Genomic DNA, 20,687 nt, shown 5'->3' on the forward strand with positions numbered 1-20,687 from the left:
AACTACCTCAACGATTACTAATACTTATTAACAGAAAACTCTCGACAAATCCAATGACGACGTTGCCAGCATGTTGCTCAGCAACAAAATGTTTGCTGTCCCATTGTGAATTCAGTCACTGGTGCAATTTCAAACAAGCTTTGTAAAATTGATGTGGAAAATATTATTTCGTATTAATATGGATCTGGGATGCCTCCAAACCCAGACAGCTCCTTTTTCTTTTTAAAGAAGAGCTTTATCCACCTCTTCCACCCAAAGTAGATTACACCTACCATGTCTTTCATTTCGCTCTTGTCTGCAATGTATTTGTCCTGATTTACCACGTAGCCAGGAGGGAGCCAATTAACAGGTGGGTCAAATATGGAGACCACCATTCGACTAGGAAGACCTTTCTTCTTTCCAAGGCGATAAAGATTACAGTTGCTGACCTGAGTAAATGAAATAAAATGATTGGTTATTAATTTTAGTCAGGATCCAATGAAAAAACAAAACTTTTCATAGAAGAGGGAAATACCCACAACTATAAAACAGTCCGAAGTGATTTCTTTTAAATGCTTGTCTTAAAGAGATTGAGATATGATTAGTGAGGCAACTAGTTCCCCAATCAGACAGTTAAATTGATTCACGGACTCAAAAATTACTCCAAAGCAATTTTCTGGCAATCCACTGCAAATCATTTCAATAAGTTTGGAACTGTTTCCATTCCCTGTTACCATTTCGACTTGGACTAAAATATCACAACAAAAATTCACTTCAAAGAGCTCTTCCACATCGAACCAGCACATAAAAGTAGCGTCGCCACAGGATCGCAGAGTGGGGACCTCAACATCCATTACCAAGAGTGGCTTAGCAGCAAGCACAACTGACTGAACTGGCCAAGTCTGAAAGACACGACTACTGCCAGATTGGGTCTGCAAACTAGTGAACGCATGAGAATTAAACTAACTAGATCACCAATCTACTTCTGTCAAAGTGCAACTGCCTGCAATACCACTGGTAGAGTGACTAGCAGGCAAAGAAACAAAGCCTTTATAACCATATAACAATTACAGCATGGAAACAGGCCATCACTGCCCTTTTAGTCCACTCCAAACCAAGTCCTCTCCTCTAGTCCCTCCTACCTGCAACTTCCCCTTAACCCTCCATTCCCTTCCCATCCATATAACTATCCAATTTTTCCTTAAATTACAAAATGGACCCTGCCGCCATTACTTCTCCCAGAAGCTCATTCCACGCAGCCACCACTCTCTGAGTGAAGAAGTTCTCCCTCATGTTACTTCTAAACTTTTGCCCCATAACTCTTTATCCATGACCTCATTTCAATCTCTCCTACCCTCAAGGGAAAAAGCCTATCCACATCAAATCTATCTATCCCCCTCATAATCTGAAATACCCCTTTATCAAATCTACCCCTCAACCTTCTACGTTCCAAGGAATAAAGACCTAATCGGCTCAATCTTTCTTTGTAATCTAGATTCTGAAACCCAGGTAACATTTTAGTAAATCTTCTCTGCACCCTCTTTACCTTGTTGATATCCTTCCTAGAATTCGGTGATCAGAACTCCACACAGTACTCTACATTTGGCCTCACCAATGCCTTGAACAGTCTCAACATCACCTCCCAACTACAGACACATATTGTGCCAAGTGTTATAGAGGAACAATCCTCCCCTTTTACAGATCATTGTTTGCTGAGTCCTCCCTTTTTCCTTTCCCCCCTCCCCATCCTTCACCCTCCCTCCCACTCAACCCAGGTAAAAGCATCAAAATCAATTATTAAAAATAACAATAGAAATACATGAGGGAAGAATAAAAAAGGAAGAGGAGCCGGCAGGATTTCCAAATCGTCTCCTCGTTCCCAGTATTTCAGGGCTTGTGAGATCCTATAATTCCTATTGAGAAAGACCCTGGGAAGGTTAATCACACCTGTTTCGACGTGTCGCAGGTACGGCTGCCACACCTCAACGAATGCCTCGCATCTCCCTTTTATTTTACCTTCACGAAGAGCACACTCTTCATGCTGTGGCACTACAATGGATACTGAGACCAGACCTGGCAACTCAAAATTTTGAACTGTATTTGTTTTATATGGACTGAGATTCAGCAAAAATAACTTTGTTTAATGTGCTCTCTGTATTGCACTCCCAGAATGTTTATATTCGTTATCTTAGTTTTTTTTTTAATGATTTAAATTTTATTGAGTTCTTTAAAAAGTTTCCCAAAACCCTTGAGTCAGTGTTAGTTTATGTAAACCATAAGTTACAAAACATAAAGAGGAATTAGGGGATATGGGGAGAAGGCAGGTAGGTGGAGTTGGGTCCTAAATTAGATCAGCCATGATCGTATTGAATGGCGGAGCAGGCTCGATGGGCTGAATGAGTTGATAGAGGAATTAGGGGATATGGGGAGAGGGCAGGTAGGTCCTAAATTAGATCAGCCATGATCGTATTGAATGGCGGAGCAGGCTCGATGGGCCATTTTTGGCCTCCTCCTGTTCCTACTTCCTATAAACTTATCCATGAAATAGAAACAGACATGGCAGCAAGAAATATCAATATAATATCCATCTATGTCTATATAGACCTCTAATAACAGAAAGAAAAACTGCTGTTCATTCACTTGCTTCACTACATGTTCCACTATTCCTCCCTGCCCCACCCAGAAATCTAGATATTTTCCCCATTTTTGTGTAAAGATGTCCAATTTATCAAACTGTTTGTAAGACATGCGTTCATATGCTGCCACTTTGGCCATTTCTGAGATAGTCAGATTAATTCAATTTAATTCATATTTGAATGAAGCCTTGAGTATTTGGATGAATCCAAAGTTGTGTATTGATAAGTCCCCTTTTTTTCTGGTGGGAATGGCAAGGGAAAGGTATCATTAAACTGGGAGACCTTTATAATGGTGACAAGTTAAGATTTTTTAATCAATTAATCCAACAGTATGATATCTCTAGGTCACAATTTGGAGGTAGCTTCAACTGTGTCATGTGCTACACAACCTTTGGTTCTTCACAGCAACCCCCATAAGTTGCTACGATACTGTCTACTATACCTGTAGCATATGGTAACGGTTACGAAGCCTCATTTTATTATTCAGCCTTAACACAAATTTCAGAGGATAAGCTTCTGTTGGGTTATGAAAGAGCATGGGAAATAGACCTGTGTGGCTTTTGAGAAGAATAGAACAAAATTTATAAAAATATCAAAATAATGTCAAGAGACCCGAGAGTGTAACCATTCAGTTTAAGATTCTGCACCATTTTTATTGAACTCCAACAAGGTTATATAGATTAGGCGCTGTGAGGCAGATAAAGGGGACTTAGTACATGCGCTTTGGTCTTGTCCCAGAATTCAAGAATTTTGGATGATGATACCCAAGTCTATTGGTGAAGCTTCAGGTCTTCAAATTCCTTTTTGCCCCAGACCTTTTGTCTTGGGAGACACACTTGTGTTATTTGGGGATAAATACTTTCAAAATTGGATTCAAACCAGTACAACGGTAGGAAGACAGAGATAGAGGTTGGAAGAATTTGGGGGACCATAATTTCAGGAGTGGGCCTCCGAAATAGCCCAAATGGCAGCGTTTGAACGCAGGTCTTTCTTTGTTTCCACGTGTACAGGTTTTCTTTGCACTACCAATAAGTGGTAATTCTGCCCTGCCCGCAGGAAAAAGAATCTCAGAGCTCTATGCAATATCATGTATGTATTCTGTCACTAAAACGGAAATCTCAATCTAACCAGGTAAATCAACCCCCAACAGGTAGAGTTAAATGAAACCAAAGTTCAGAAAACAGCATTTCAGAGACGTTCAGTTAAATCAGTGCAAAATGTGCCCAGAGGTAGTTTTCTGATCATCTTTTGTTACTGCAGGTACAAAGGCTGTATGAGGTGGTCAATGAGGTGGTCAATGAGGTGGTCAATGAGGTGGTCAACCTTCAACACCATCAGCACAATTGTCACCAATCTTGTGCCCTCTAGAATTTGCAGATACATCTGGATTTACCACTGGTTTGAACGATGGGCTAAGGGGGATGCCAGGAGCAGCATCAGGCCGGAACAGAATCCCGGAATGGTAAAGAGCAAGGAACAGCATTGCATGAGACAGAAGTAAATCTTGTTCCGTGGGCTAGTGGTCTCTGGGTGGCATCACTTAGGAAAGAGCAGAGCTCTGCAGTCTTGACAGTCATTTTAAATACTGTAAAAGCCAAATCCGGCCATTGAAACCCATGCTGCCCAATTACACACCAAATTAACCTACAAACCTGTAGGTTTTGGAAGATGGAAGGAAACTGGAGCACCTGGCATAAACCACGCAGACATGGGGAGAACGTACAAACTCCTTGCAGACAGCGCTGGATTCGAATCCTGCTCTCTCCCGTTGTAATAGCATTGTACTAACTGCAATGCCCTAAATAGCTAACAGGAGGCAGCTCCAAGAATATCCCATCCTCAATAAATGAAAACTAAAGATAAGGCTGAAACAAATACAATTACATTAAGGGAGCAGTACTGAGTGGAGGATTTATCTTAGCGTTCTCCCAAGATGCCCACAGAAGCCATGCAACTCAACTACTACTGTCCATTTCATGTCCTCCCCACCAGTGCACAGTGTCTGCAGTGTGCACTATATATTCTGAAAGCACCTCCCAAATTCATAACATATGCCAGTGAGGACAAGGGTTTCAAACAGAAGCAGCATGGGCATATTGCCCTCCAAGGAGCAAAGGAGGAGGGGACAATGGCATCAATTTACAAGAGAGATGCGGAAAAATTTCTTCACTCAGAGGGTCGTGAGTCGGTGGAACTTGTTGCCACAGGCAGCTGTGGAAGTGAGGTCGTTGGGTGGATTTCAGGCAGAAATTAATAGGTATTTGATTAGTCAGGGCATCAAGGGTTATGGGGAGAAAGCTGGGGGTGGGGGTGGGGGTGGGGTAGGATGGATCAGCTCACGATAAGAATGGTGGAGCAGACTGAATGGGCCAATAGGCTTATTTCTACACCTACATCTTGTGATCTTGTAAAGCCATTTCCTTACTGGAACTTGGTCTAAATCCTTCTTCATCAGCCACAGTTCAAGGAGGTGACTCACCACAATGCCACCTTCAAACGCAAATTGGACTTGGGGATTAATGACAGCCTTACCACTGATGAGCAGATCTTGCATTAAAAAATCCATAATTTCATGGATAATATGACAGTCTTGGTCTTTGATTTGATAGAGAAGAGCAGGAAAACATGAACAATGTCAGATGTGCAAGACTGAAAAGTGTGTACTCGAAGGATGGGAAGAGTCATGGAAAGAATGAGGGTGGGCATGAGAAAGATGTGTGTTTTAAAATCCTAGAACCAATCTTCATGAGTTGGAATAGGCCCCAATGAAAAGGACAGGAATGAAGCCACGGAGATGCAGGTTAAGTCACAATTTGTGCAGGGTAATCACTGAATCATAGAGTTGTACAGCAGAGAATTATCTCCCAAGTCACAACTCGTCTATGTCCAACATGATAACCATGGCTTACCATCCAGCCTGCAGTATCTTTGAGACTCATGGAAGAAATATAGGAGCATAAAAATCAGGACTGCCAGGCCAGGAAACAGCATTCAGGACAGTGAATCTGAGGAAAGCATCCAGCCTGGAGAGAGGACCTGGCCGAGTATTAAAAATCTGTGCTGACCAACTGAGCAAGGCATTCACGGATATCTTCAATATCTCACTCCAGCACTGCGTGGTACCCAGCTGTTTCAAACAGGCGTGCCCAGGAAGAGTGTAGTAACCTGCCTAAGTGTCCATCGACCAGTAGCATTTACATTAACAGTGATGAAGTGCTTTAAAAGGCTGGTGATGTAGCATATGAGCTCCTGTCTGAGCAGTGACATGGATAAGTTCAAGTTCATTTATCGTAGGAACAGGTCTACAGCAGATGCCATTTAAATGGCTCTATACAAAGCCCCCTGGAACACCTGGACAGCAAGGATGCACACATCTTTCTTGACTACAGTTTGGCATTTAACACCATCATCCCCTCAAACTGATTAGCAATCTCCATCAGTACCGGAGAATTACAGGGCTGTGTTCTTAGCCCCCTGCTCTTCTCATTTTACCTACAACTATGTGGCTTGGTACGACAATAACACCACCTACAGATTTGCTAATGGTACTACAGTATAGCTACATCACCAGCCTTTTAAACCACTTCATCACTGTTAATGTAAATGCTACTGGTCGATGGACACTTAGGCAGGTTACTACACTCTTCCTGGGCACGCCTGTTTGAAACAGCTGGGTACCACGCAGTGCTGGAGTGAGATATTGAAGATATCCGTGAATGCCTTGCTCAGTTGGTCAGCACAGATTTTTAATACTCGGCCAGGTCCTCTCTCCGGGCTGGATGCTTTCCTCAGATTCACTGTCCTGAATGCTGTTTCCTGGCCTGGCAGTCCCGATTTTTATGTATAAAGGATGGGGACGAGTTAGCACTTTGGCTGAATGTATTTTGTATATATTAACACCAATCTTAATATTAATGTTTCCTATAATATGCCCTAGGTAATGTTGTGGGTTTGGAACAGGGTTACACACCCCACGCTGCTGAAGATCCAGCTGCGCTGGATGGGTCACGTCTCCAGAATGGAGGACCATCGCCTTCCCAAGATCGTATTATATGGCGAGCTCTCCACTGGCCACCGTGACAGAGGTGCACCAAAGAAAAGGTACAAGGACTGCCTAAAGAAATCTCTTGGTGCCTGCCACATTGACCACCGCCAGTGGGCTGATAACGCCTCAAACCGTGCATCTTGGCGCCTCATAGTTTGGCGGGCAGCAGCCTCCTTTGAAGAAGACCGCAGAGCCCACCTCACTGACAAAAGGCAAAGGAGGAAAAACCCAACACCCAACCCCAACCAACCAATTTTCCCTTGCAACCGCTGCAATCGTGTCTGCCTGTCCCGCATCGGACTGGTCAGCCACAAACGAGCCTGCAGCTGACGTGGACTTTTTACCCCCTCCATAAATCTTCGTCCGCGAAGCCAAGCCAAAGAAAAACACACACCCATACAATACATTCAGAAGTGAGGGCATCTTTCAGAGTCGTGAGTCACATGGTTTCCAAGAAACTGGAGCTGACAACTGTTAAAGATTCCAGTAAATGGTCACATGGTTTCCAAGAATTTAGACTGATATCATTGATGATGTAACGCGCCATGATGTCAGAGAAGGCAGAGAGACAATTTCATGGAAGACCGAAGATTGACATTCTGGAAAGACAGGACAAGGGCAGTAATCTCGAGAAAAAGATTGAGATGCTGTTCAATATTGTATTAGCCTTATCATAGGAGATACTGGCTTCTAAATAAGTAATTAGTGGTATTCTGCCTGCCCTGCAGGAGAAATGAATCTCAGGGTTGTATGTGATGTCATGCATGTACTTTGACAATAAATCTGAATCTGAGCTTCTTCCCACAGGCGGTGAAACTGCGGGAAAAAAATCCTAGAAACAGTAAATTATTTTTATTTGTTTATTTTGGATCCCTGTGTATACATGCCTTTTATGTGGAGGGTGTACTCTGTGGGTACATTGTGGTCTAGAGGTGTGTTGTTTCTTTGGGTTGTATATTTATATGTACAAAATAGATGACAATAAACCTGAATTTGATCTACACTAATGCCATTTGACATGAGGCCTGAATTTCTATATTCTTTTCTGATATAAGCCTTGTGTAAAAATCGGATCGCCCCATTACAGGAAGCATGGAGAGGCAATGAAAAGGATGCAGAAGAGGTTTACTACAAATTTCCTGGGTTAGAGGGCATGGGGGGGTACAAGAAGTTGGACAAACTTAATTGTTTCTCTGTAGTGTCAAAGCTTGAGGAATATAAAATTATGAAAGGCACAGAAGGGGTACACGGTCAAAATCTTTGCCCATAGTGAAAATGTCAAATGAGCTCAAGGTAAGGAGGGTGGGGTTGGAGTTTAAAGGAGATGGAGGGACTTTTCTTTGTCTACACATTAAGTGGTATTTGCCAGGAACAGGCTGCCAGGGGGAAGTGGTGAAAGTAGATACGACTGCAGCACGTGTGTTCCTACAGCAGTGATTTTGTTCAATTTGGCATCGTTCAATTTGGGCAGAAGGTCCTGTTCTTGTGTTTCTGTACTGATGCAAATGCTTTTCAAACACTGTATTCAGATCTGCAGCTGTAAATAAGAATCCTAGTGACCGCTAGGATGTCTAGAGAAGATAAAGACATGGCTAAATATTTCTGTGACAGCACAGGTCAATGTGGAGCGCATGTGCGAGCCCAAAAAGATATGGTCCGAGCAATGGCTAATATGCAAAGCTGCAACTCAGCTCACTGGAATCAAAAACTGAGGTCATCCTGCACCAGTCACATAGTATGAGCAACTGAACAAAAGTGAACGCAGTTTAGAATTTTTAAGCACAAGCTTTAATAGAACTGACTTCTAACAGAAGCTATTTTTAAGAAGTTCCTGTTCCAAGGACTTGCTAACATAGGTGTGGTCAAAGTAGTACAACCGTTATACAAGGGAAATTAGAGCCTTTGGCCGTGAATCAGGTCATCCAAGGTTCAGAGTGCATTCCAAAGGCAATAGGAAAAAGTTGTGAGTGTGGTGAGGTGGAGAGTCATTGGAGAAAAGAAAAAGTAGAGCCTCGGTCTTTTGAAATAATGAAGAGCTTTTTGTACTTTGCTTGGAAATATAACTAAGAAGAACTCGAACAAAAAGAAAGTGATAAAGTGAGCTTTGAATCACAAAACAAAAGTGATTGAACCAAATCTGGCAGTAGTCGACTGGTACAACAAAATGTTAGCCGGTTGATCATTGTACTGGGTGAAGGATAAAGAACAAAACTTATATTCAGATTATGCCAGTTCAGTGATTTTCCACAGTTTCAGTGCCAAACTATAAAATGAACAAGAGCGATTAGTCATTGGAGAGATCTAAACCAGGCCAGATTTTTAAAATCCCAAATGGAGCAGAATCTTGCCATTAAACCCATTCTTCCAAAAAATGTTCAATGAGTGCTGAAATAAATGAGCTTGGGCTCAAAACTTAACGAATGGAAGATCCCATCTTTCTCAGAAGGAAGCAAAAAGAATTTAAAAATAATTGGAGCAAAATCAGCTTATTGTTGTCAGCTAGCATTTAGTTGCATATCATAATTACCTAGATTTTTAATTTAATTTTAAAAATTTTAATTTAGACATACGGCAATGATAACAAGGCCCTTTCGGCCCACGAGTCCGTGCCATCCTAATACACCCAATTGACCTCCAACCCCTGGACGTTTTGGACGGTGGGAGAAAACCAGAGCTCCTGGGGAAAGACCACACAGACACAGGGAGAGCGTACAAACTCTACGGACAGTTCGGGATTCGAACCTCAATCCCGATCACTGGTTCTGTTACAACGTTGCACTAACCGTGACGCCCAGATATTTGACCTCCATCCAAAGGAGGCAGAATAATGAAGGCAGAATATGGTTGCAATTATTCTGTGGGCTAGAGGTCTCTGGGTGGCATCATATAGGAAAGGACAGAGCATATGTTCAGTTATGCTTCCACTCAAAACCAGAACATCATCTACTCTGAAAAAACCCATGTAAAATGGAGCCATGTGTGGCATCTGGTACAAGGTAACCACATAAAAGATGTACTGGGTGCCATGCACAGCAATTCCACATATAAAGAGTAGCTGTATGCCAGTTCCAAAGTTGTACAAAGAGTAGTTGCTTTAAATTACTACAGTAGAACTCCTGGAGCAGCAGGCAGGAACTCTTGTGGATTGTCTACTGCTTCAAGTTTGGGAGAGCTATGAAGAAGAGAACCAGCAATAGAATCAGATATTGGACATTTGAGATGCGTGTCAGGATATTCACCAAGCAGGACCAAATGGACTGACGGCGCTATTGTCCTTAGTTAGGTCAGGAGCAACTAAACATGACTGTAAAAGAATGGAGAATAAATGAATCTTTTAATCGGTGTCCTTTCTATATGGGTGGATATGAGAAAATTAAGGGAACAGAGCAGCTGGAAGGGGGAGGGAATAATGATTCTGGCAAATTCAAACTTTAGAGCATATTCAATCAAATACCTTGCCGATATTGATGTCTTAACTGAATTTTTCCCTCATCAATTTTAGTGACATGATTTACAAGCTTTCACATCAATTAAAAGATAAAGCAGAGATTGTATTAAGTCGATTTGATGCTAAAATGAGAAAATCAGGAATGTGTCTGAAGGCTTTGTTGACTTTGGGTTAATAAAGTAAATACACAATTTCAAAAAGCCAGTCAGTGATGAATGCAGGGTCACCTTTAAATTTTAAGAAGAATTTGGAGAGGTACATAGATTGGAGGGCTATGGTCAGGATACAGGTCAGTGGGGCGAAAGAGAACAATAGTTCGGCACAGACTAGAAGGGCCTATTTCTGTGCTGTACTGTTCTATGGTTCAGTTCCAACTCATTCCTCCGAAAGGGTTAAAATCCTGCTTAATTAATTAAAACATCCTGTGTTTCACAGAAGCAATCATACAACTTTGACCAAAAGGAGAAAATAAGATTGGCGACTAAAAGTTGAAAGAATCGGTTTCCATGGGGTCAGAGTTGGAGAATACAAGGCTAATGCGTATTAGACTTAATGATGGCATCTTGATGCAGCTTTTGAGCCACTCAAGAACATTCCCACCCTGTGTACTCTCCAGCAACCTAAAATAATACCAGAAATCAAATATAGAGCAGAAGTGGTCAACAATAGGTCTCAAAACTTTAATATAAAAACATCCCGACAAACCACACACACACGGCACAACGCAAATCATATTTGATTGTTGATTATTAATACTGCAGTTTCTTTTGTGAAAAGGTTTATTTGACAGTTTAGAGGAGGAGTTGCTAACCGTTCTTGTACATCTTTCTTATCATGAGCTATCTCTTTTCACTATTGTAAAAATGGTAGAAATAAGAAAAACCTGCCCTGACAGTAAAATGCTGGATGACAAGCCTGCCCCAGTAGCCTGGAAATGTTAACCTGTCTCTTCAGAACTTCTAACGTTTTGCGTTTTTATTTCAGTTTGTATCCTTGTAGCTGCATCAATTTTGTTCAGTGCATCAATTAACTTGAGCAGACCCGTCATATTTAAAGCCAGAGGCGACTATTTAGGGAGAAACTGGTAATGTTTTCCAGGTGCCCCCCTCTCTATTTTCTTTAAAATTGATTTATTAAGGAAACAGCTGCAATTACAACAATATAATTTAGAACACATTTCCTGCTAAATCATCCATTTTATTCTTTACACACCACACTTTGAAATAATTAAACACTGCAATATTCCCCCCAATCTGAAATTATTCTGTCAGAACATGGGCTTCGTAACATTATTCCAGTGTATTACAGTATAATGTATAAATATGCCTCTAACAATCTGTCATTAGGGTGACACCCAGCAAACTCTCCAGGATTGATGCGGGCAGACTCTGTAATCATTCAGTAACTCAAATGAAAAGTACAAGTGTCGAGATGTTTGGAAATATTGCATTGCACTTATAAAATAATAATTACTGTTATGGCATTTGAATTCTTTTGACAGTTTAGAACAGATGGGATTTTTTCCTACATTCTCCAAATCTGATTTCCTTACATTTCCCTGTCGTGTGGCTGAGTGTGCATCAAAAGCCCTTTTTTTCATCCTCTCCATCTCCCTTTTTATTGAGTCTACCAATTTAAGACGACAGACAGGGTTAATTGTCCCTGGCGATGTTTGCTTGAGCATAAAAAGGCTTTTGCAGGAAGAATGTGACATGCCATGTTGAAACCTGACATTTCATTTCACTTGCCTGGATAGTCACTTGTGACAATTAAACAGTAACTGTCATTTCAAAAGGGCTATTTATTTCTTAAAAGGCTGATAACCTGCTTTAAAGTAAATCTTAAAAATTACATACATTAGTTGGAATTCAATATTTGCTTGAGGAAAGGAGCTATATTCGCAGGCTTTTAAGAGCAGTGCAGTTGATTCATTTAACAAGTGAGGACCCTGCCTGTTTGGATGATTTTTAAATGATAGAGAAATATTTTCTTGTTCTTTACCATCGGACAGCAGCAATTTCAGAAATATAAAGGGAAAGGACTAGAATCCCAACAATGTGATTTTTACAACTTGAAGCGTTTGGGCGAATCGTTTTATTGTAAAAAAAATCATCTTTAGTAATGGTGAACAAGTATAGTGACTTATTACAAGAGTAGTAACTTATTACAAAAGTAACTTATTACAAGAGTAGTAACTTATTACAAGTGTAGTGACTTATTACAAGTGTAGTGACTTATTATATGGCGAGCTCTCCACTGGCCACCGTGACAGAGGTGCACCAAAGAAAAGGTACAAGGACTGCCTAAAGAAATCTCTTGGTGCCTGCCACATTGACCACCGCCAGTGGGCTGATAACGCCTCAAACCGTGCATCTTGGCGCCTCACAGTTTGGCGGGCAGCAACCTCCTTTGAAGAAGACCGCAGAGCCCACCTCACTGACAAAAGGCAAAGGAGGAAAAACCCAACACCCAACCCCAACCAACCAATTTTCCCTTGCAACCGCTGCAATCGTGTCTGCCTGTCCCGCATCGGACTTGTGAGCCACAAACGAGCCTGCAGCTGACGTGGACTTTTTACCCCCTCCATAAATCTTCGTCCGCGAAGCCAAGCCAAAGAAGAAGTGACTTATTACAAGAGTAGTGACTTATTACAAGAGTAGTGACTTATTACAAGTGTAGTGACTTATTACAAGTTTGAGGAAAAGAACACAAGGATGTTTGTGAAGGAATTCTCAACCTGGTAATCTTATGGAAACATACGAAATAGGAAGGGGGCTCATTATTTTCATTGGTTACCTTTCCTTGTTGCTTCATCATCAAGGACTGGATTGTTATCAACAGCTAATTTATTTGCAACAATTAAAGGCTTCATTAGTATGACAAGTATATTTCTCCTATCAGATCAGATTAGAATGGGATAATAATCTGCTGAGCACTACCTAATCTCTTAAGGTCTATAGGCAGGAAAATACAATTCAGATCCTGTCATGAATCAGTGCACAAATTCTCTTTCCTTCGGGGCAGCATAGCTAGGGTAATGGTTAATGCAACACTGTTACAGCCCCAGCGATCGGGACCAGGGTTCAAATCCTGCATTGTCTATAAGGAATTTCTCCCCATATCTCCAGGTGCTCCCGTTTACTCCCACCGTCAAAACGTACCAGGGGTCTAGGTTAATTGGTTGGCACTGGCTTGTGGGTGTTACCATGCTGTATGCCCAAATTTTTAAAAACAATCTTCTTCCAAGACTTCAAGTTCTTAACCTTTGAGCTCCAATTTCACCGAAAGCTTCTTTATCTTTGACAACTTGGTCCCAAAACTATTTTGCTTAAATATTCACTCAGATTAATTTTTAAAAGTGACTTCTGTTCCAGGGAGAGCAGAGCTTTTTGAAAAGTGACTCTTGTGCCTGATTGGGAACCACTCACGCCTAACACAGTGACTGCATTACATACGATTCTGTCTGCCTAAAATAATATTGATTTGAGCTCGGTGCCAGTTATATTAATGATGATCCTCTATCAAGCTCACTTTTTCACCTGGTCCTTGTATCCCTTGGCTCCTTTAAGTCCCTGAAAATCTATTGATTTGTCTTAAATATACTCAGTGATTGAGCATCCACAGGCCTCTGCAATACAGAATTACTCAACATTTGCAATACTCAAATTTCTCATCTAGGCCAGATGCCCTCGATGAAGCTCTCTGGCACAGTTTCACGTCTGGACATACATAAAGAATGGTCACTTAAATGGGATCTGACAAACAATTGAAATTGTTCCGAGTTCAACCTGTATGTTATTTATAATGAATAATAAATGTGAGAATGTTAAAAGTGAAAAAGGTTTGAAAGCAAAGCAGCAACGTTCCTTGACATTGGTTCGACTGGTTTCATTTCTCATTGCAGAAAGTTGCTTTTTCAAGCACGATTCACATTTCAACTTTTGCATACTCAGCTGCTAGCAGGAGAGGGGGTGAGATGGCAAAGAGCACAGCATGCACAAGGTACAATACACTTTTCAACGCTTATGCCTTTTAAAGTTGGATATTCAACACTTACCTTCTTACTCCTCATGTAAGACAGCCGCCCTTCATGGGCATCTGGGTATGTACAAAAGAGATACGTTGTGATTGCATGCTTCAGGAATGAATCGCCGAGCATCTCCAAGCGCTCCAGATTGAAGCCATCACTGGCATTTGACAGGGTCAAAGCTTGAAGAATCAGACCAGGGTTGGGGCCGAGGGTTTCAGTTGTATATGCGCCAGGTGGATAGTCACCCGAATGAGAAATCCATTGTGGAATTGCTGGAGGCTCTGAGGATTTGCAGGAAACTGCCTCTTTTGAGCAACAATCTGAGGTAGATTTGTTAATAATTCCGTCCAGGTTATTACTTTGTCGATTACATTCAAATCTGGGCTTGGGCTGGTTCTCGTGGTGTGTGTTATGCGCGGGAACTGAGGTAGCTGGTTGTACAAACAAGTCATGCCTGCAAGAGTTAATTGGATTCTGATGGCAAATGCACCCTTGGTTTAGCAGTTCAGCATTTCCATTGGTTAGGTTTTCGGTACAAATGACACCATTGACTAGTATTGTGCTCTTGGTGACTTTGTCAGCACTGAAGAGCTTTTTGGGCGACAAACTCTTGATGGTTGTTTTGTTCACAGACATCTGGTGAAGGTTCTCGGAGGAGCTCTGGTCGATAGCTCCTCGATGTGCAGCATCTTCAGGGGCTACAGTTGTGCTGTGCTTACAGTAACACTCATTCTCATCTGTACAGGAGCTGGCAGCCAGGATATAAGCTTTGCTGTCTATAGACTTTTTCCACCCAAAATCAAGGTTGGAATACCTAATAAAACAGATCACACGTTTACAAATATATCTTGGTAAATTCTGGAGAAAGAGAGAGAGGAAAACAAAATCAATGTTTGCGAAGGTAAATTAAAGCTCACCTTCCCAGGTAAAACAGGAAAGTCTGCAAACACCAGGGTTGATGTAAAAACACAATGCTAGAGAAACTCAGCAGGTCAAACAAAGATAAAGGTACAGAACCAACGTTTCAGGCTTGATGAGCCGTTCTTCAAGGTATGAACAAAATGTAGGCATGCGCCTGAATAAAGTGATGGGGTGGAGGAGCTCAGACCCACAGGCACAGGGTCATAAGTACAAAGTAAAAAGGTTGAGGGGGTATAGCTTCCTTGTGGGTTTATTGTTAAAAAGTTCTGTTGTGCAGGAGATCCAAGGCCCCAGAGGTTATGCCCCCTCCCCATTTTCTCTTGTGCCCTCCCTCCCATATCCTATGCCTATGGGACTGGGCTCCTCTCCCTGCTCCTCCATCCCCACCATTTTATTCAGGCACCGGCCTACATTTTGTTTATACCTTGATGAAGGCCTCAAGCCTGAAACGTTGGTTATGCATCTTTATCTTTGCTGCATGAAGAACACTGCTTGATCTGCAGAGTTTCTCCAGCATCGTGTGTTACTCATCTTCCCAGGTGTGGAATTCCAAATCTTACTTAATGGTATTTTAGGAGTGACATTCTAATCTATTTCAGATAAAGTTAAGGATTAGCCCATGACTGTGGCAATGGAGACACGTGCACAGGAGTCCGTATGAACAAGGAAGGAGCCTGGGAATTCACAAGTTCCAAACTGCTACATTTATCAAGTTCAATTTCACATCGAGCCATGGCGTTGAGAAACTGTTACTTCTGGCCTAAGTCGGACGGCCACTACTTCCCAGCCTTGTTTTTGCTGATTTCACAGATCAGAGAAACGGAACAGTACCAACCTATTGCCTTCCTCAAACAACCTGGAGGATTTTAAAATCTAATCCCTGTTACTTTTTTCATCCTTCTCAATGTTGATGGTGTCATTAATCCAAAAAACCACTTTTTTTCCAGCAAGGAATTGTAACTGTAATCTCCTGCCTCGTAGATAAGGTACACTTCAAACCAACTTCACTGTGATACAATTGGAAGTCTCTCAATTGTTGTGATACACCATATCATGTCTCTGAATTAAAGACGGCAACACACGTCATTGTTTAATGTTTTAAAATAATTCTGGGTTTTTCTCAAATTAAAAACTAAACAGACTAAAACACTACCAAGTTTTACAATATTCCCTTTCACAGATAGGACACCGAGAGAAAAGCAAGGTGATTTGTCAATTCTGTAAGGGGGAATTTCAGTAACCTGAATGGCCATTACGCCGTGGGTGGGGGCGGGGTCAATGGGACGAACATCCGGGCAGCATGGTTAGTGTAGTAGCACTGCGCTGTTACAGCGCCAGCCATTGGGATCAAGGTACGAATCCTGCGATGTAAGGAGCTTGTACTTTTCCCCCGTGTCTGCATGGGTTTTCCCCAGGTGCTCCGGATTCCTCCCTCTGTTCAAAACGTATAGGGGTTGTAGGTCAATTGAGCAGCAAGGGCTCGTGTCCCAAAAGGGCCTGTTACCGTGCTTTATGTACAGGGGACACATTAATTTTAGTGTCTGGATAGTCTGTAAGGATTTATACAAGGGGACACATTAATTTTAGTGTCTGGATAGTCTGGAAGGGTTTATAAAAGGGGACACATTAATTTTAGTGTCTGGATACTCTGGAAGGGTTTATACAAGGGGACACATTAATTTTAGTGTCCGGATAGTCTGTAAGGGTTTATACAAGGGGACACATTAATTTTAGTGTCCGGATAGTCTGTAAGGATTTATACAAGGGGACACATTAATTTTAGTGTCCGGATAGTCTGGAAGGGTTTATACAAGGGGACACATTAATTTTAGTGTCTGGATAGTCTGGAAGGGTTTATACAAGGGGACACATTAATTTTAGTGTCCGGATAGTCTGGAAGGGTTTATACAAGGGGACACATTAATTTTAGTGTCTGGATACTCTGGAAGGGTTTATACAAGGGGACACATTAATTTTAGTGTCCGGATAGTCTGGAAGGGTTTATATCGGGGGACACATTAATTTTAGTGTCCAGATAGTCTGGAAAAGGTAAATAGATATTTGATTTATAAATGTAGCTTTGTGGTTTTCAACAGAGTGTGCTTTTGAAGTCATTTACTAGTAAAAAGAAATTACCCTAACTTAGCTTGCAAAGCAAAACGTGTTACCCATTTTGCATTGATGAGTTTTTACGCAGGCTCAAACCTTGCCTTATTTAGGAACATAGGAAGTAGGAACAGGAGTCGGCCAAAAATGGCCCATCGAGCCTGCTCCACCATTCAATACGATCATGGCTGATCTAATTTATGACCTAACTCCACCTACCTGCCTTCTCCCCATATCCCCTAATTCCTCTATCATGTAAAACTTTATCTCACCGAATTTTAAATATGTTTAATGAAGCAGCCTCAACCACTTCCCTGGATAGAGAATTCCAAACATTCACTACTCTCTGGGAAAAACTATTTTTTCTCATCTCTGTCCTAAATCTACGCCCCCGAATCTTGAGACTGTGTCCTCTCGTTTTAGTTTCCCCAGCCAGCTCAAAAAGCCTTCCTACATCTATCCTATCCATACCCTTCATAATCCTATATGTTTCTATAAGATCTCCTGAACTCGAGCGAATACAATCCTAGATGATTTAATCTTTCATCATAAGTCAATCCCTTCATCCCAGGGATCAACCTAGTAAACCTCCTCTGGACCGTCTCCAAAGCCAGTATATCCTTCCTCAAATATGGAGACCAGAACTGGACTCAGTACTCCAGGTGCGGTCTCACCAGTACCTTATACAGTTGCAACATGACCTCCCTACTCCTGAATTCAATTCCTCCAGCGATGAAGGCCAACATTCCATTTGTCTTCTTAATAACCTGCTGCACCTGCAACCTAACGTTTTGTCTTGTGGAATATTGTAAACTGCACGCACAGTCACACATCGTCACAGAAAATGCATTTTATAGAAGATAAACATTTAAAACTAGAAAAGGATGGGATTATTCGCCAAGTTGCTCAGCATCTGTGGAAACAGAAACAATTAATGCTTCATTTCTTTGACTGGAAATGTTCATAATTTATGCTCCGTGGATTCTGCCTGCTATGCTGAGACTTAGTAAAATTTCAATTTTGTTTCAAATTTACAGCATTTGGTACTTATTTAGAAAGTAACATATCTTGTTCTTATGTAAACAATGCATCAATGGTGTAACAAGTATAACAGTCCTTCACAAAACTCAGAAAATTCAGAGATAATTCCATTAATAAGCAGAAGGGAAGCAGAAGAACATTGCCTGGAGTATCAGGCAGGAACTAATTTGCCTCAGCTCCAAGAAACTGGTCGTCACTGTTCTCAGAATGAAAATCCAGTCTATTCTCCTATTCACTGAATGGAAAACACTATGATATCCACACCCCTCAACAGTCAATGAACCCACAGCATTCAACCACTGACACAGTGACTGCTAAACCCTTGGGGGTACTTCAGTGCAGCCACTTAAGTGAGCAAACATTTACTCAAGAAGTCAGGATTTTGTTGTAATATAATCTTTGGGTTTTGATGACTAGATGACATTATGTCACTGCCTCGAGCTAAAATGTACATATGCTATAGATAGCTTCTTCCTGAAATTATTCACAAAATATTTCTCTCAGGATCCTAAAGATGAAAACTGTTCAATCGTTACAACACAAGGAGACAAATTCATCCAAATGCTGGTAATTCTAACTTAAAAAGCCTACCTTGCACATGACATAATCAGACACCAAGGATGAAGTTCATGAGTGTAATCAAATCTCAGGGTTCAGATGACGTTATATACCACGTCCTATTTGCCTTCACGGTTCCATGACATCTGAACCCTTTCTATTAGATTAGAGCCTTGTAAATTCCTTCCCAAGAGAGTCGCTATTTTGTATAATACAATAATCACTGCAAAAATGATTGCATTGCTAGTGTTTACCCTGGACTGTTACCAACATTCCTGATTTGAACTTCACCTCTTATGTCAACTGTAGTGATGCTTGGTCCAAACACAGTTACTGCAATGCGATCTGATCTCTCTAAACGCTGCAAGTTCAGTTCGTGGTTTCTAAAAGCAACATTGTGTTTCAGGATCCACTTTAATGAAGCTCCCTGCTCATGAAATTCTTACTAATTCTATCTATAAACCAACCGCCATTAATCGCTGCTCGGAAACCGAGGAGACAAATAGAGCTTTTAAAGAAATTTAAAGGAATCGCTATTTATTCTTCATTCATTTGGCATGAGCCCCACATTATTTTTCAGTTCCCATCCATGCCAAAGGAACAAATGTATCATGGTCTGGGTGTCAACCATTCAAATGTGCTAATTCTTCTCCAAGATCTGTGGTCTGCAACATTTTCTGACAGAAAATCCAGGAGCATGTGTTCTCACAAAGGAAAAAACTAAGGGAAGGAAAGAATGCCGACCTGACCAGAAGAAAAAAAATCAACAGATTCCTGCTGCTGCAAGAAATTGGGCAAATGAACATCACCTCAGTTAAACGCTTCCTCTCATTTATCTATGACCTGGTTCAAAATGTCCATACCTTACCCCTTGGGTGGAAGGAACTCGTGCATGCCAGGTAGTGGGGGAGAGAAGCTTTTGTGTGCCTGAATCCGATTTGTTCGTCACACTGTAACTCAATAGGTCTACTCAGTATCTCAATTCCCTCAAATGACTGACTGTAGCAGCCTTTATTCCTGATTATAGATCAGCCCCTCCAGAATCTGGATTCACAGATTTGCATCATTCTGCACTGCACCCAACCAAATAACTAGCGTTTAAATACTCAGATAAAAATCAAGTACAAAAACGATTATCTCAAAAAAACCCACACATTTTAAAGAGGCCTGTATTACGTGGTTATAATGATAGCAAAAATACTGCTGCATGAGAAGAAATGCGGTTTGAGTTAAACACGGAAATCCTGATGCTGTCAGTGATTCTGCCCTCCTTCACAGGCTTGGCCAGCTCCTCAATCCAGAAAAATCAGTTGAATCGATGAAGTATTTATGAAATTAATCTTGATGAAAATGTCTCACTGTTGCACGAGGTCAATCAGGAATAGAACAAATTACTGGCTAGCAAACATTCCAGCTTTTAAATTAATTTTGCATTGAGACTGCAAATCCCTGAGATACAATACAAATCCTACATTAAAATATAACTATTAAAATCAAAATTTACATTTTATAATTTGCAGTTCAGCACCTGTGGTCCTAATGTTTTAGGGGTATGCATACTTTCCAATTGTTATTTCACACTGTGAACTGTTTAAAAAGTTAATTAAAAACTCTGCTCTATCCCTCTTGGTTTATTGTTTCTAAGGATTCTTTAAGAGGATTGGATGTTCACGTTGCTTGATGACATCACTGGCTGGAAACTTGGAATTTGCTTGAACTTATGCCCAGCAGCAACAGATAATGGAAAAAGAGTGGGAAGTTTTCCAGCAGATCAGTGGTATTGCTTTACCACTCCTCACAGAATCCGGTCATTTGCAAGATGTTTGAAATGAAGACAAAATGGACAGAGCTTGAGAGAGAAAGGTGTCAGGAACAACAAACAGAGGTGACCTTGGCATGACTGGGGTGGGTGAAAGATGGCAT

At 41.2% G+C, this 20,687-nt stretch overlaps 1 protein-coding gene across 9 annotated transcripts in view; it reads right to left on the reverse strand.

Annotated features, from left to right (window-relative positions):
• The window catches only part of dicer1 (dicer 1, ribonuclease type III), a 173,393-nt gene that overhangs the window by 20,088 nt on the left and 132,618 nt on the right, over nucleotides 1-20,687 (reverse strand). For all 9 annotated transcript variants that reach the window (XM_069915723.1, XM_069915725.1, XM_069915721.1 and 6 more), the window contains 2 exons: nucleotides 14,166-14,952; nucleotides 273-428 (listed from right to left, as the gene is read on the reverse strand). In XM_069915723.1, coding sequence (XP_069771824.1) covers nucleotides 273-428; nucleotides 14,166-14,952 — 943 coding nt within the window. The remainder of the gene's footprint in view (nucleotides 1-272; nucleotides 429-14,165; nucleotides 14,953-20,687) is intronic.

This window comes from Narcine bancroftii, chromosome 2 (assembly GCF_036971445.1).
Source record: "Narcine bancroftii isolate sNarBan1 chromosome 2, sNarBan1.hap1, whole genome shotgun sequence".
Classification (NCBI taxonomy): domain Eukaryota; kingdom Metazoa; phylum Chordata; class Chondrichthyes; order Torpediniformes; family Narcinidae; genus Narcine; species Narcine bancroftii.